The 14,435-nt window shown below is 36.7% G+C and overlaps 3 protein-coding genes across 4 annotated transcripts in view; 2 read left to right on the top strand and 1 right to left on the bottom strand.

Moving 5' to 3' along the window:
* The first annotated feature begins 197 nt into the window (after positions 1-197).
* Positions 198-1,876, top strand: LOC126369788 (probable palmitoyltransferase ZDHHC24). 2 transcript variants are annotated; one of them, XM_050014354.1, is made up of 2 exons: positions 198-391; positions 468-1,876. In XM_050014354.1, exon 2 carries the CDS (start codon positions 520-522, stop codon positions 1,360-1,362), a length of 843 nt encoding a protein of 280 aa, XP_049870311.1. In that variant the 5' UTR covers positions 198-391; positions 468-519; the 3' UTR covers positions 1,363-1,876. The 2 variants fall into 2 exon arrangements, with proteins under 2 accessions (XP_049870311.1, XP_049870318.1); XM_050014361.1 differs by having other exon boundaries at positions 448-1,876.
* Positions 1,487-4,770, bottom strand: LOC126369483 (major facilitator superfamily domain-containing protein 1-like). Its single transcript, XM_050013908.1, has 12 exons — positions 4,697-4,770; positions 4,509-4,550; positions 4,263-4,390; positions 3,933-4,083; positions 3,489-3,614; positions 3,129-3,334; positions 2,722-2,935; positions 2,427-2,640; positions 2,247-2,344; positions 2,059-2,171; positions 1,884-1,977; positions 1,487-1,802 (listed from the first exon to the last, which is right to left on the bottom strand). The coding sequence occupies exons 3-12, from the start codon at positions 4,384-4,386 to the stop codon at positions 1,607-1,609; spliced, it is 1,536 nt and encodes a 511-aa protein (XP_049869865.1). The 5' UTR covers positions 4,387-4,390; positions 4,509-4,550; positions 4,697-4,770; the 3' UTR covers positions 1,487-1,606.
* Positions 4,771-12,965: 8,195 nt separating this feature from the next.
* LOC126369363 (junctophilin-1) overlaps positions 12,966-14,435 on the top strand; it is a 31,094-nt gene continuing 29,624 nt past the window's right edge. Inside the window, exon 1 of the mRNA XM_050013719.1 lies at positions 12,966-13,343. Coding sequence (XP_049869676.1) covers positions 13,114-13,343 — 230 coding nt within the window. The 5' untranslated portion in view covers positions 12,966-13,113. The remainder of the gene's footprint in view (positions 13,344-14,435) is intronic.

The following is a 14,435-nucleotide window of genomic DNA, read 5'->3' as shown; positions in this document are numbered from 1 at the left end:
AATTCGTTTGGGGTTCGGAGTAGGAGTCTACTCCGAGGGTGGGGGCTTAGGTTTCATCATCATCACCTTTCATCATTTCATTAATCATCAAGAAAAAAATACGTCAGACATGGCTGTATGGGCATAGTCCCCTTTGCCTTACCCTTCGGGGAAAACCAAAACAAAAAAAAAATCATGTCATGTCAACTTGACATTAACATGCAATTTATGCAAAACCAAAATATTTTTGTGTTTTATCGTTCTTTTCATAAAAATGAGTCAATAAAGAAATTAATAATTTAGTTAAACTGGTGTTTTTCGATAGCGATAGTCATTTCTATCTGATGGAAATACACACTACAGTAAAAACTATATATATTAAGGATCAAAATATTTGATATCTATTACACAGGTTAGATACTTTAGTTTACCTGTATTTTATGTTAAATTATTAATTAATATACCTAGCTTATTTTGTATATTTTCAGTCCTGTCACTCTCGGGTGAACACTGTTACTGAAACAGCGGAAGCTTGCCAAAATGATCATAAAAGTAAATTCTGTGAAAAACAGACATTTGAAAAGGGTTTTGGAACACAGCGTTTACATTGCAATAGTAGTGGTATTAATTCCAGGTTTATTTTACTTTGAAGTTTTTATTGTGTTACCTTCAGTTGTTGAAGAATGGACCAGAGAATATTGTATACATGTATCTTGTGCTATGTTCTTGTTATTTAATATTATTGGGAACCTCATATATGGAGTATTTACAGACACTAGCATAAAAGGAAAATTTTTAAGGTCTAATAATGATCGCGATTGGTCACTGTGTGCCGTGTGTGAGTGTTACAGACCTCCAAGAGCCTGGCATTGTGAGATGTGTAATATTTGTGTCCTAAAGAGAGACCATCACTGTAGTTTTTTTGCTTGTTGTGTTGGTTACTTTAACCATAGGTACTTCATGTTATTTACAATGTATGTCTTTATTGCAATGTTATATGCTATTTATTTTAACATTATGTATCTGTCACAATTCGTAAGTTGGAATCATGGTCTAGTCCTCATGAAATTCATATTCCCAATTGCTAGTTTCTTTATTGATTTTGGTGATGAAACGCTCTATGTACTTGTATTAGTAATAAATTTGATAATTGCAGCCTTCACAGGCTTTCTATTTTTTTATCACTTAAGAAATGTAATAAGAGGTAAAACAGTGCCTGAAGCTAAACACTGCAAAAAAGACTTTTTATATGATAAAGGCTGGAAACTTAATATAATTGAGGTGTTTGGTGAGAGGTGGTACTTAACATGGATTCTACCATTTATTAGAAGCCCTCTACCAGGCAATGGTATAGAATGGAATGTTGAAGATAAATACAAATAAGATGAAGTCAGTACAAATTTTACATTTTGTATTTTATCTACTTAATTGTTACTTTAAAATATGATAATTTCTAGTGATATAAAGTGTTCGTGGTTTAACAGTATTGTATAGGAAAAAATGTTGATTTACACTTACTAGTCTTAAAATTATATTTGTATTCAAGGTTTATATCACTGTAACAAATTAAAATTATTCTAAAAATATACTATTTACAAATTAATATTATAACCACATGTCATGATAACTATTGTCTCTCTGGAATGTTAGTGTTTGGCAATATTTGTGATAGGTATCTACTGCGTATCCTGTCAGACTGGGCCTGTGCAGGGTCCCTTTGGGAATCTGTCAAGGATTCTGATGGCCTTCTTGAGTCTGATTCATCATGGTCTGTGCAGTCTTCATTGTCCAATAAGGTTGCAGTTTCGTCACAGTTCACCGTCCTGAAATTTTATTAATATTATAATATGTAACACAATGTCCACATGTAAGATATTATTAAAAAATACAAAAAATATACTTACATTTTACTAGATTCTCTCATACTTGGAGACATATTAAGAACACCATCATTTGCGGAATCCATTATATAAATGAGTACAGCAGCAATGAGAGAAACTGTAAAAATAACAATTATATTTAATATCCCTACTATTAAAAAAAAAATAAGTAAAACAAAGACACATGCAGAATACTTACTGAAAAGGCATCCCAAAAAGAACATCTCGAGCATCAGGTATCCATATTTGTCAACAATCATTCCTGCCAATAGAATTACTGTAGCCAATCCCATGTTCTGTACAGCTTGACAACTGTAAGATTAACAAGATATTTAAAATACCATACAACCAAAAAACTTAATATGAAACAATCCATATCAGACTTACATTCCATATGCTGTGCCAAGTTGATTTTCAGGAACTATTAAGGCTACTAAAGGCCACAATCCACTGGCGAGTAAAGAATAAGATATACCCAATGAGATCTGTAAATAATTTTATAAATTGGGTCAAATTGTACACAAGAATCATTGTGGGTAAATTGACAGAGAATAATACAATTCTTACCACTCCAATGTAGGGATTAAAAAATGTAAATGCCAACATAAAATGAGCTCCTATAGTGGTGACAATGCTGATTATCACCCAAGTAACATTTCTCCCTGTTTTGTCAATAAGAATTCCAAAGAATGGGCTCAGCGCTGCAGATAGCAAATAAACCATTGCATTTACGTTATTTGCATCTTGAGGCGGGAAGCTGAATTTGCGCTCGAAAAATAGTCTGTAAATAAATAAATATAATTGTTATAGTATACAGTTACGTATCACACACATTAAGCAAGGATTAAAACATTGTACTTACTTCCCCAATGCTATAAATGGGAAAATGGCCAAATAGTAAGCCACACAGATTACAGAAACAAGCCAAAAAACTGTCTTAAAATGTAGAATATCTCGAAGATGGAAAGGCTCTTCATTGGCATGCTCTTCCTGTCTGCCAAGAATCTTTTCAGCTCTATGGTCCATCCATCCCAAAATCAGTCCACAAATCAGGGACACAAAACAAGTTAGGGAAGCTGAAAAACAGTTAGTGACCTTTATGATAATATTTGTTTGAAAGAAAGAAAACATTTATTTCCATATTGGATGCCAAATTATAAACAAATGTAAACAATAAAAAGACAAAATAATTTAATAAAAATGAAGGAGTTTGAGCTTTACGTCGCCTAGAAATCAGCAAGAAATATATATATTTTTAATTAAACCTACCAATAAACAGTACAACACCAAGTCTTTCATAACCAGCATAGTAGTTTGCGACCCATCTGTATATAGGTTCCATAACCCAGAAATTGACTGTGCTTCCAAATCTGGAAAATGAAAGTTGGAGGCCAAACACCATATTAAGCTCTTTCCCTTTAAACCATAGGACCACATAATTGTTCACAGCCACTTGTAGAGACTCCCCTCCAATTCTGAAATAATATAATTGAATACAATGTACCAATAAAACATACAATGCAAACAAAATGTACCCCCATTTTATCTTGTTATTCATGCAACAATAACATCAAAATTCATTGATGTTGAATTGCATGTTTTAGAAAAGAGATGTTGTAATTTTCTTACCCAAAAATAAATCTGCCAAGTATCATAAGCCAATATGCATTAATGTAGACTCCAAATGCAAAAACTACAGCACCCACAAATACTATTGTCATATATATTATAGTTCCCAATCTAACACCGAAGCACCTGAAAAATTCAAAGAAACTTAAAAATCTTTTATAACTAATATGAGTTTACAAAACCCAGGCGTCTCTGTGGTTAAATCTAGGATCATTATATTATGCAACAACATTATCACATTCAACCATTTGTTGCTTGCACATTATTTATTTATTATCTTGAGTTACTTAAGCAACAACATTATAGTACATAATAATTATTTATTAACTTGCAGTTATCTCAGCAATAAGGTCATAGATTTATGTATCACGTAAACATATTAGGCTAGTGCACATGAGTCAGAGGGTAACATGAGTACTGGACTGAACAAACAACAATACATACCTATCAATGAGATAACCACCAATGAAACATAATATCACATTTGGCCAGGAATATATGGAATACAGCAGAGCGAATTGTGAAGTGTTTAAGTGTGAGTCATCTTTGAAATTGTCTGCCAGAGCCCCAGGTGTATCATAGCAGAAGTAGGAACCTGTCAATAGGACAACATAAAATCACATAAGAATGAGAATAAAAAATATTGTATTTGTACATAATAATCAACCAAACATACTACATTGCCCCTTATTGGAGGGAAAAATAAAAAAAGAATTAAATTAGTTACCTACAAATACGTATTATTATTATGGGAACATGAGTTAGGTTTCTTACCAAAACACAGAAAGCACATCAGAATCAAGGCTATAAATCGGTGAACCCTATTGGCGGGATGGCACCACGATGTGGGCTGTACCTGGAGGCTCCTGCTACTGTCCAATGCTTCCGGATTCTCCATATTACTGCAACACAATTAATATATAACTAAATACAATACGGCTGCCGAAACACCATGATTTTGATTATTACAAGACCATTTCATTATCGCTAAAATACATACTAATTATAAAAAATACTTACATTTCCTGTGTCCTTTGTCTAGTATCAGCCAGCACAGTAATCCTGTTATTGTTAAAATTCGTAATTTATGTAGCACAAAACAAGTCACATGTTTATCAAACTACCAAGCACACATTGATTGTGGAGCCACATCTAGCTCACAGCTTTATCAATAAAATATTTTAATGGCAGAAATAGGTTCAATTTACCTATACAAACATAAATAAAACCGACAGACAGGAGGGGCACGGAATAAATTCGCAAGTTCGCAACGCAACGAAACGAACTGTCAGTGTCATATCATTTTTTTTTTTATAAGGGTTATGGCCTGGAATCAAGTCCTTTGGGCCAGTGTCATATCATCAAAACGAACAGGGTTGCCAATGACAATTTATCAAAATCCCCAATAATCCAAGAAAAAATCTACCGATTCACCACAATTTCCCCTCAAAATTATTTATTATGGAAATGCAACAAGTTTTTTTTTTGTATTTTTGCTATAATTAAACATAAACAGCCCATATAGGTCGCACTGCTGAGCACAGGTCTAACTTCAATCAACCGGAAGGTGTTGGATATACCTCGCTGCTCTACTGCAGACTGCAAGTCGGTGGAAGTGTTTTACGGCTAGTAACTGGAACTAACGACCTACTTAGCATGCTCCTAAGATTTCTTTTTTTCCTACAAAAAATACCAAAACTCTTTTGTCAAGTCTGATGTATATTTTAATGAATCGAAAGGAATAAATTGTCCAATGTTCTCCATTGTGATTTTTCCTCCAAAAAGTCCCCAACAAATTATTTTTCCTCAATTTTGCGAAAAATATCCTAAATTGACAACCCTGCAAGCTGACGACGTTTGATTCTCATGTCTATAGATATAGTATAACAAGATAGGTTGTAAAGTTCATTTTATTTAAATGTTTCGTGTTGGTTTTGTGGCATATGAAGTTAAAATGTTGACCTAATGCTAAATGCTGACCATCTGCAAACTGTACCTACCATTTGTAAGGCGAATAAATGAATTATGAATTATTATTATAAACATAATATACACTTCTCATCAAAAATATCGAAACACTTCCGTTTTCATTGTTTCTGTCCGAATTTAACACAAAAAAGAATTCATACGATGAAAAAAAATACATAAATGTATAGCTGGCAGTTTGGCCATTACAGTAATAAGCGAAAATTCTAAATTCAAAATTAGAATTTCATTTGTTTATCTTATAAACGAAATGAATCACTGTTTTGAGACAAATGTGTGTTTAGGGTTGGAGTACATTTAGCGTTTAAAAACTAAAAATTGGCGCCTATCCTTAAACTTTTTGTTTTTTATTTCAATACTGTGACTTTGGGACGTCTGAAAAAAGGTTTTTTTTCTAAAACGTATCAGAATCAGAATCATTTATTCAACGTAATTATCATGGATAAACTTGTTGAAGGTCAATGTAACATTTTTGAATTTACGTCATTTCGCAAGGTGTTATGGCTGAGGAGAAGAAATGACAAGAAACTGCAACAGCAACACATCTTTTAAAAACCAATGAGGATATACATTACAAGTTATTTAATAACTAGAGGAACACATTCAATACCAGACATTTTTATCATTTAGGTAGTCATTAATCTTATAATAAGCTTTTTTACATAAAGTAAGCTTCACGTGAGCTTTAAATTTATTTTCTGACAAATTTAAAATATTATCTGGTATTTTATTGTAAAAACGTATACATAACCCCAAAAAAGATGAATTTAATTTACTTAATCTAGAATTTTGAATAGCAATTTTATGTTTATTTCTTGTATTGTAAGTATGCCTTTCACAGTTTCTCGGAAGGAAAGATAAGTTTTTACGTACATACATAATGTTTTCATATATATATTGACTTGCGACCGTCAGTATATTTATTTCTTTAAACAGCTCCCTCAAAGAGTCCCGACAACGCAGCTTATAAATAGCGCGAACTGCTCTTTTTTGAATGATGAAAATAGTTTCTACATCAGCGGCTCGACCCCACAGCAAAATACCGTAAGACATTATGCTGTGGAAGTAGCTGAAGTAGACAAGTCTAGCAGTGGGTACATCTGTGAGTTGTCGGATCCTTCTGACGGCATATGCTGCTGAACTTAGCTTGCCCGCTAGTGATACAATATGTGGGCCCCATTGAAGTTTTGAATCTACAGTAATTCCTAAGAAAACTGTGTGTTCAACAAAATCTAGTTTCTCGTCGTTAATTTTAATGTTATTATTTACTTTCTTTACGTTTGGTAGAACAAATTTAATACACTTCGTTTTCTTAGCATTTAGAACTAGGTTATTTACTGTAAACCAACTTAGAACCTGCGACACAGCGCTGTGTGCTTCGTCAAATTCCTCTAACTTTCTGTCGATTTTAAATATAAGAGAAGTGTCATCCGCGAACAGCACAATGTCAGCTTGGTTCTGTACTACATAAGGTAAATCATTTATGTACACTAAAAAAAGGAACGGCCCCAAAATGGATCCTTGAGGAACTCCCATTTGAACATGAGAGCCCGAAGAAGTCGTACTATTGATTTGTACCTTTTGTATCCTACCACCTAGATATGAATTTAACAAACTCAGAGCTCCATTATTTAGTCCATAGTGCCTCAATTTCAAAAGCAAGGTCTCGTGATCCACGCAGTCGAACGCCTTAGACAAGTCACAGAATACTCCTACGGCATTCTGCGACTTCTCCCAAGCATCGAAAATGTGTCGAACAAATGTCACACTCGCGTCTGTTGTAGACCGACCCTTAGTAAAACCAAACTGCTGGCTGTGGAGTAAGTTATTTAAATTAAAATGACATAGCAGTTGGTCGAGAATAATTTTCTCGAAAATTTTACTAAGTACTGGTAGAATAGAAACCGGTCTATAATTCGTGGGGTCTGATTTTGTGCCCGATTTAAAAAGAGGTATAACTTTACTGATTTTCATTAAATTTGGAAAAGTGCCATTTTCAACACTCATATTAAAAATGTAAGCTAGATATGGTGCTAAGATATCAATAACAGAGCTCATCAATTTGACAGACAATCCCCATAAATCTTTCGAGGTATGGATACTTCGCCCACAGAAGCCGCCCAAGTTGTGGCATTGCTGGATTCTGGCCTTAGTCAGCGTGTTGTGGCTGCAAGACTGCATCTAAGCCTGTCATCTGTTCATAGAGTCTATAAACGTTATCGGGAGACTGGTTTGTTCACGCGCCGTTCAGGATCTGGCAGGAATCGGGTCACTTCTGAGCGAGATGATCGATTTATTGTAACAACTTCTTTAAGAAATCGACGCCTTAACGCTTTTCAACTGCAGCAGCGGCTTCGCGTTGTACGAAGGGTGGCTGTAAGTGACTCTACAATTAGAAGAAGGTTGAAGGATCGTGGACTGGTACCGCATAAGCCAGCAAATGGGCCGAAATTAACTGCAGACCATCGAAGAGCGCGCCTTAACTTTGCACGTGAGCACCTAAATTGGTCATACCTACAGTGGAGCAAAGTTCTCTTTTCTGATGAGTGTAAAATTATGCTGTATGGTAACGACGGAAGGAACAAGGTCTACAGAAGAGACGGAGAACGCTATGCACAATGCTGCATTGAAGAAAAGGTCAGCTATGGTGGCGGTTCGTGGACGGTTTGGGGAGGAATCAGCGCCGACGGTAAGACAGAGCTTGCTTTCGTGTCTGGGCCACGTCTGCCTGCACTAAACTGTCATCGGTACGTCGAAGAGTGTCTCGAGCCTCATGTGATGCCCTATGCACATTTTATTGGCAACGGCTTCATATTCATGCACGACAATGCTAGGGCTCACACCGCGGGCGTCGTACGAGATTATCTTAACGTAGTCGATATCTCTATTATGGAATGGCCAGCAAGAAGCCCGGACATGAATCATACAACATCTGTGGGATGAATTAAAGAGACGAATTCGAGCAAGAGATCCTGCCCCAGAAACACTTAGCCAGCTGCAAGATGCAATCCAAGAGGAATGGGACAATATACCACAGCATGTGATCGTGACTCTCATCCGATCGATGAAGAACCGTATGGAAGCAGTAATTAGAGCTCGGGGAGGGAATACAAGTTATTAAATAAACGTTTTTTAGCTCTTTTTTTTCATTTACGTGTGTTGTTTTATCCATTTCCTTTATACTCCATACGGAATAAAAATGACTCATTTAACAAAATACGAAACCTATGAAAAATTCATTTAAATTTAGAACATTAACATTAAGATTTGATAAGCTCATATTACTCACTATCAAACGACATTTAACATTTATTCCTAAATGTACACATTTTTCTGATAATCCTGACAAAACGTAAACTTGCAAGGTGTTTCGATTTTTTTGATGAGAAGTGTAATAACATTCGTGCGTGCTGCTGCTGCATAATGCATTCTGATAGTGGCAAATATTTTTAGAGTAATTTTAACTGCTATCTGTCATTTTAATCAAATAATAAAAAAAATCGTATACACTATTATATTTATTTACTACGGGCATATTGTAAATAATAAAAAAATTGACTAGTTTAATATTAGTTTAATTTTGTATGAATGTTTATTTGGTTTCTTAAAGGTACCTTGTTTTTCCATCATCGCATTGGGCTTGCCTGTAATGGTGATGTGTTTGTACTATTAGATATAAGTATAAATAAATAAATAGTTTAGATTTATATTTTTTTCTTTTATCTGTAAATTAATTGCAATTTGCAGTAACTGTTAATTTCATGTTTTTAATGTACCTACTAATATCTGTTAACTTCTTAAATATCATGTTTTAATGTGCCGTCTAATATTTATTAAGTTTATATTCTTTTTTTTTTTTTTTTTTCTTTGTTGTTTTTATATAGCTTAAATTAAGTTTTTTAAGTTTAGGATACTTAATTTTGTTATTTTCATGTTTAAGTTCCACTTTTCGGCCAATGGTCTTGTAACCAAAGCCGCAATAAATTAAAAAAATATATATATTATATATTTATTTGTTTTTTTGTTTTGGTTTTCCCCGAAGGGTAAGGCAAAGGGAACTATGCCCATACAGCCATGTCTGACGTATTTTTTTTCTTGATGATTAATGAAATGATGAAAGGTGATATTGATGAAACCTAAGCCCCCACCCTCGGAGTAGACTCCTACTCCGAACCCCAAACGAATTAACTCAAAAGTCCGCATAAACTTTTGAGTTATGAAGCGGCTTCCCGGCACGAAGCGAAAATAGGCAGATACACTTTGTTTATTGAATACTCCAATATAATAACACTCGCGAATGTCTTCCGACTAACTTAATGCGATCATTAACCACAAAACACCACTTCGTATTAATTATTTAGATTACTCAATGAAGAAAGCAACTGTGCCGTTCCCGTTTCCCGCCGAAAAGCCTATATTTATTTGTATACCAAGTTCATTAGTTTACCTATCCAGTGACACACGTCGTTGACAGATAACATAAGTCAATGTCAAAATTGACAGCTATAGTTTTTAAATAGGTAACTGTTAACTGTTACTGTTGCTGTATCCAAAGATACTTCTACCATAGAGCGATTAAATTATATATCTGGCGGAAAATTTCTGTTTTTTTTTTTTCAAACTATTTTCAGTCCCCAATCAGTCCCTCACTTTTACCACTTGATATCAACTTGTCAACTCAGAACCGTGGTCTGAATCATCCCTCAAAGCTTTCGTTACCTACGATGTCACTAACATCCTGTATTACTTATAACTAAGTACTTTAATTAATCTTTTAGGAATTGGCGGATCCGAGATGTTGGTTTCGGATGACGTTGGTTTAAAGCAGTACTTATTGTGGGTGGGGTGTGGGTGTGGGTACCTGCATAGGATTTAATTTTGATTTTGTTAGGGGTTTTGAAAGCTTGATCCTTTTAGCCTTATAAAAACTAGGTACATTGATAACGGAAATTCAACTTTGAAATTAAAATATGGACGTACCTTACCTACCTACCTGAATTTCATTGATTATCCCGCTATTCAAGTTGTAGGTAGGTTTACCTACCATATCCTCAGCTTATAAGTACCTATTTTATTACCCCCACGGATTTCTGAAGGAAATGGTAAATAGGCATTTTTCTTTGTGGTAAATGTAAATAGGCATATCTACACTTCTCATCAAAAAAATCGAAGCACTTCCGTTTTCATTGTTTCTGTCCGAATTTAACACAAAAAAGAATTCATACGATGAAAAAAAATACATAAATGTATAGCTGGCAGTTTGGCCATTACAGTAATAAGCGAAAATTCTAAATTCAAAATTAGAATTTCATTTGTTTATTTTATAAACGAAATGAATCACTGTTTTGAGACAAATGTGTGTTTAGGGTTGGAGTACATTTAGCGTTTAAAAACTAAAAATTGGCGCCTATCCTTAAACTTTTTGTTTTTTATTTCAATACTGTGACTTTGGGACGTCTGAAAAAAGGTTTTTTTTCTAAAACGTATGGATACTTCGCCCACAGAAGCCGCCCAAGTTGTGGCATTGCTGGATTCTGGCTTTAGTCAGCGTGTTGTGGCTGCAAGACTGCATCTAAGCCTGTCATCTGTTCATAGAGTCTATAAACGTTATCGGGAGACTGGTTTGTTCACGCGCCGTTCAGGATCTGGCAGGAATCGGGTCACTTCTGAGCGAGATGATCGATTTATTGTAACAACTTCTTTAAGAAATCGACGCCTTAACGCTTTTCAACTGCAGCAGCGGCTTCGTGTTGTACGAAGGGTGGCTGTAAGTGACTCTACAATTAGAAGAAGGTTGAAGGATCGTGGACTGGTACCGCATAAGCCAGCAAATGGGCCGAAATTAACTGCAGACCATCGAAGAGCGCGCCTTAACTTTGCACGTGAGCACCTTAATTGGTCATACCTACAGTGGAGCAAAGTTCTCTTTTCTGATGAGTGTAAAATTATGCTGTATGGTAACGACGGAAGGAACAAGGTCTACAGAAGAGACGGAGAACGCTATGCACAATGCTGCATTGAAGAAAAGGTCAGCTATGGTGGCGGTTCGTGGACGGTTTGGGGAGGAATCAGCGCCGACGGTAAGACAGAGCTTGCTTTCGTGTCTGGGCCACGTCTGCCTGCACTAAACTGTCATCGGTACGTCGAAGAGTGTCTCGAGCCTCATGTGATGCCCTATGCACATTTTATTGGCAACGGCTTCATATTCATGCACGACAATGCTAGGGCTTACACCGCGGGCGTCGTACGAGATTATCTTAACGAAGTCGATATCTCTATTATGGAATGGCCAGCAAGAAGCCCGGACATGAATCCCATTGAACATCTGTGGGATGAATTAAAGAGACGAATTCGAGCAAGAGATCCTGCCCCAGAAACACTTAGCCAGCTGCAAGATGCAATCCAAGAGGAATGGGACAATATACCACAGCATGTGATCGTGACTCTCATCCGATCGATGAAGAACCGTATGGGAGCAGTAATTAGAGCTCGGGGAGGGAATACAAGTTATTAAATAAACGTTTTTTAGCTTTTTTTTTCATTTACTTGTGTTGTTTTATCCATTTCCTTTATACTCCATACGGAATAAAAATGACTCATTTAACAAAATACGAAACCTATGAAAAATTCATTTAAATTTAGAACATTAACATTAAGATTTGATAAGCTCATATTACTCACTATTAAACGACATTTAACGTTTATTCCTAAATGTACACATTTTTCTGATAATCCTGACAAAACGTAAACTTGCAAGGTGTTTCGATTTTTTTGATGAGAAGTGTATTTACCTTTGTAATAAACTCATAACTGGGTACCTACCTACGAAGTCAGTACCAATGTTTTATGATTGCATATTATTTACCTATCTACTGGTTTATTTTAAAGTAGACAAAAGCTTTGCCCTTTCGCTTTAAACAATTAACAACAAAGAAGGTAAAGGTCATCCCGGCAGGCTTTTTGATATGTTGTCTCCATTAAAGTTCACACCTCTTCAATCTAACCGATTAGAATTCTTAATAGGCACTCTGTTTAATTTAGTAGTAATTAGTCTGTAGGTACCAAAGTGGAAATATGGTGCAGCCTTAATCACGACGATCTAATGTCCACAACAATGTTGTTTTTGTGAAAGCATGTCACGTAAACTGGGGATGGGGATCATGGGAGGGAACGAGTTTTAAGGTTAAAAAAGTATACTGCGTTTCTGATTAGATTGATAGGTATGCTATAGAGAATAAAATAAGTTGGTAGGTACATATATAATTAATGTATCTACTAACTAAGGAATAGTGTATGATTTTTTATTAATTATTAAAAATCAACAGGTTCGACAGCAGATGCGTGTCAATAAGCAGGTGTGGGGCGCGGATGGGCCGGATGGCGCTAGCGGCGGCGGTGGCGGCGGCGGCGGCGGTGGCGACGGGCGGCGCGCGCCGCTCGGCCGCGGCTAGGGGGCGGGCGGGGCGCGGCGGCGGGCGGCGGGCGGGCGCGCGCAGTGCTTCTCGCGCAGCACCGGAGTGGTGTTCACTCGGCGGCGCGCCGCGGCGCGACATGCCCAGCTGATGTTTATTTATACCACGAGCTCGGTGGAGGGCGCGCGCGGGAGGCCCTCCCCTCCGCGGCAGCACGGTTCCGCGTGATGCAGCCGAGCGAGCTAGCCGACGCCGCGCACGCCGCTAGCGGAAACCCCCCGCAGCGCGGCCTCAACGGTGGCCGTTTCGACTTTGACGATGGTGGTACTTATTGTGGCGGCTGGGAAGACGGCAAGGCCCACGGACACGGTGTGTGCACCGGACCCAAGGGCCAGGGGGCCTACGCGGGATCCTGGCACTTTGGATTCGAAGTTTCCGGCGTCTACACCTGGCCCAGGTGAGATAGTGACTTCGCCCGGGCCTCGCACATGCCCGAGCGCGAATCCGCGTCCGAAGCCGCTCCAAAAATAGGCTGCTATTAATAATTGAGTTCGGTGTTTCGCTAGAAAACGCGTGTAACGGTGGTGAAAGTGCCTCATGGCTCTATCGCCGCAAAAAAGCTCATATCGATCTATAGGTACATTAGATACTGATAACGACATGACACGTGATAACAGTATCTTCTGCGCTTAACATCAGAACCGATGTCAATTGACTCGTTGTCAGTGCTACCAACAAATTCATTAACGTTTCAATAACACGAGATGAAGCATATCACCACTGTAAGTGCTGATTGGCTACATGTAATGCGATGTATCTAATGCCACTAACAACTGCACAGCATCTTTTACCATGCAGACATTATTGAAGTCTATTGTGTGAAGTTATTAACGTTAGTGTATAAGGTAAACCATTTCATGTTTGTACCTATCTGTTTAACCAAATATAAAATAGATGTTTGACAATACACAACTTTGCAGATCTGGATGTATTGTGGACATTGTTAATTTAAAGAAAACTCATATTATAGGTAGAAAAAAATCGAAAAGCTTCCAAATAGTACCTAAATCACAGTACCTATCAACAATAATGCAAGATGGAAGAACATATTTTATTTGACTCTAAGTACAAGCGGGATTAGTAGGTATCCATCTGCGAAACTTTTATAACAGATTCAGATAGTTTTCTATGAAATATGGGTTTGAGCCCAGCGTAAGATTCCTTCGTGTAGCATATTTCATATAGTAGTCAGAGCTTAGGCGATTTCTTTTTTTATATTATTAATACACCAGTAAGTGATAACATTAACAAACAGCGAAAACATCACCATCAATACAATAAAGAAAATATAAAGCTTGGAGACAGTCGATGTTGTAAGCTTTTCATTTCTGGCACTGACTAATGACTTATAATAAGAATTAACGTTGACCTAATGCAAAAAAACCTATTTACGCCAGGGCCTAACGTTTTAACCAGTTGAAATTCAGATTGAAATATATAGAAATCATCTGGGAACTGTGTCACAGCAAACTGTAACTTCGGCATGTCG

Source organism: Pectinophora gossypiella, chromosome 1, assembly GCF_024362695.1.
Source record: "Pectinophora gossypiella chromosome 1, ilPecGoss1.1, whole genome shotgun sequence".
NCBI lineage: Eukaryota > Metazoa > Arthropoda > Insecta > Lepidoptera > Gelechiidae > Pectinophora > Pectinophora gossypiella.
Note: the sequence above shows the minus strand (reverse complement) of the source record. Positions and strands in the feature narration are given on the sequence as shown.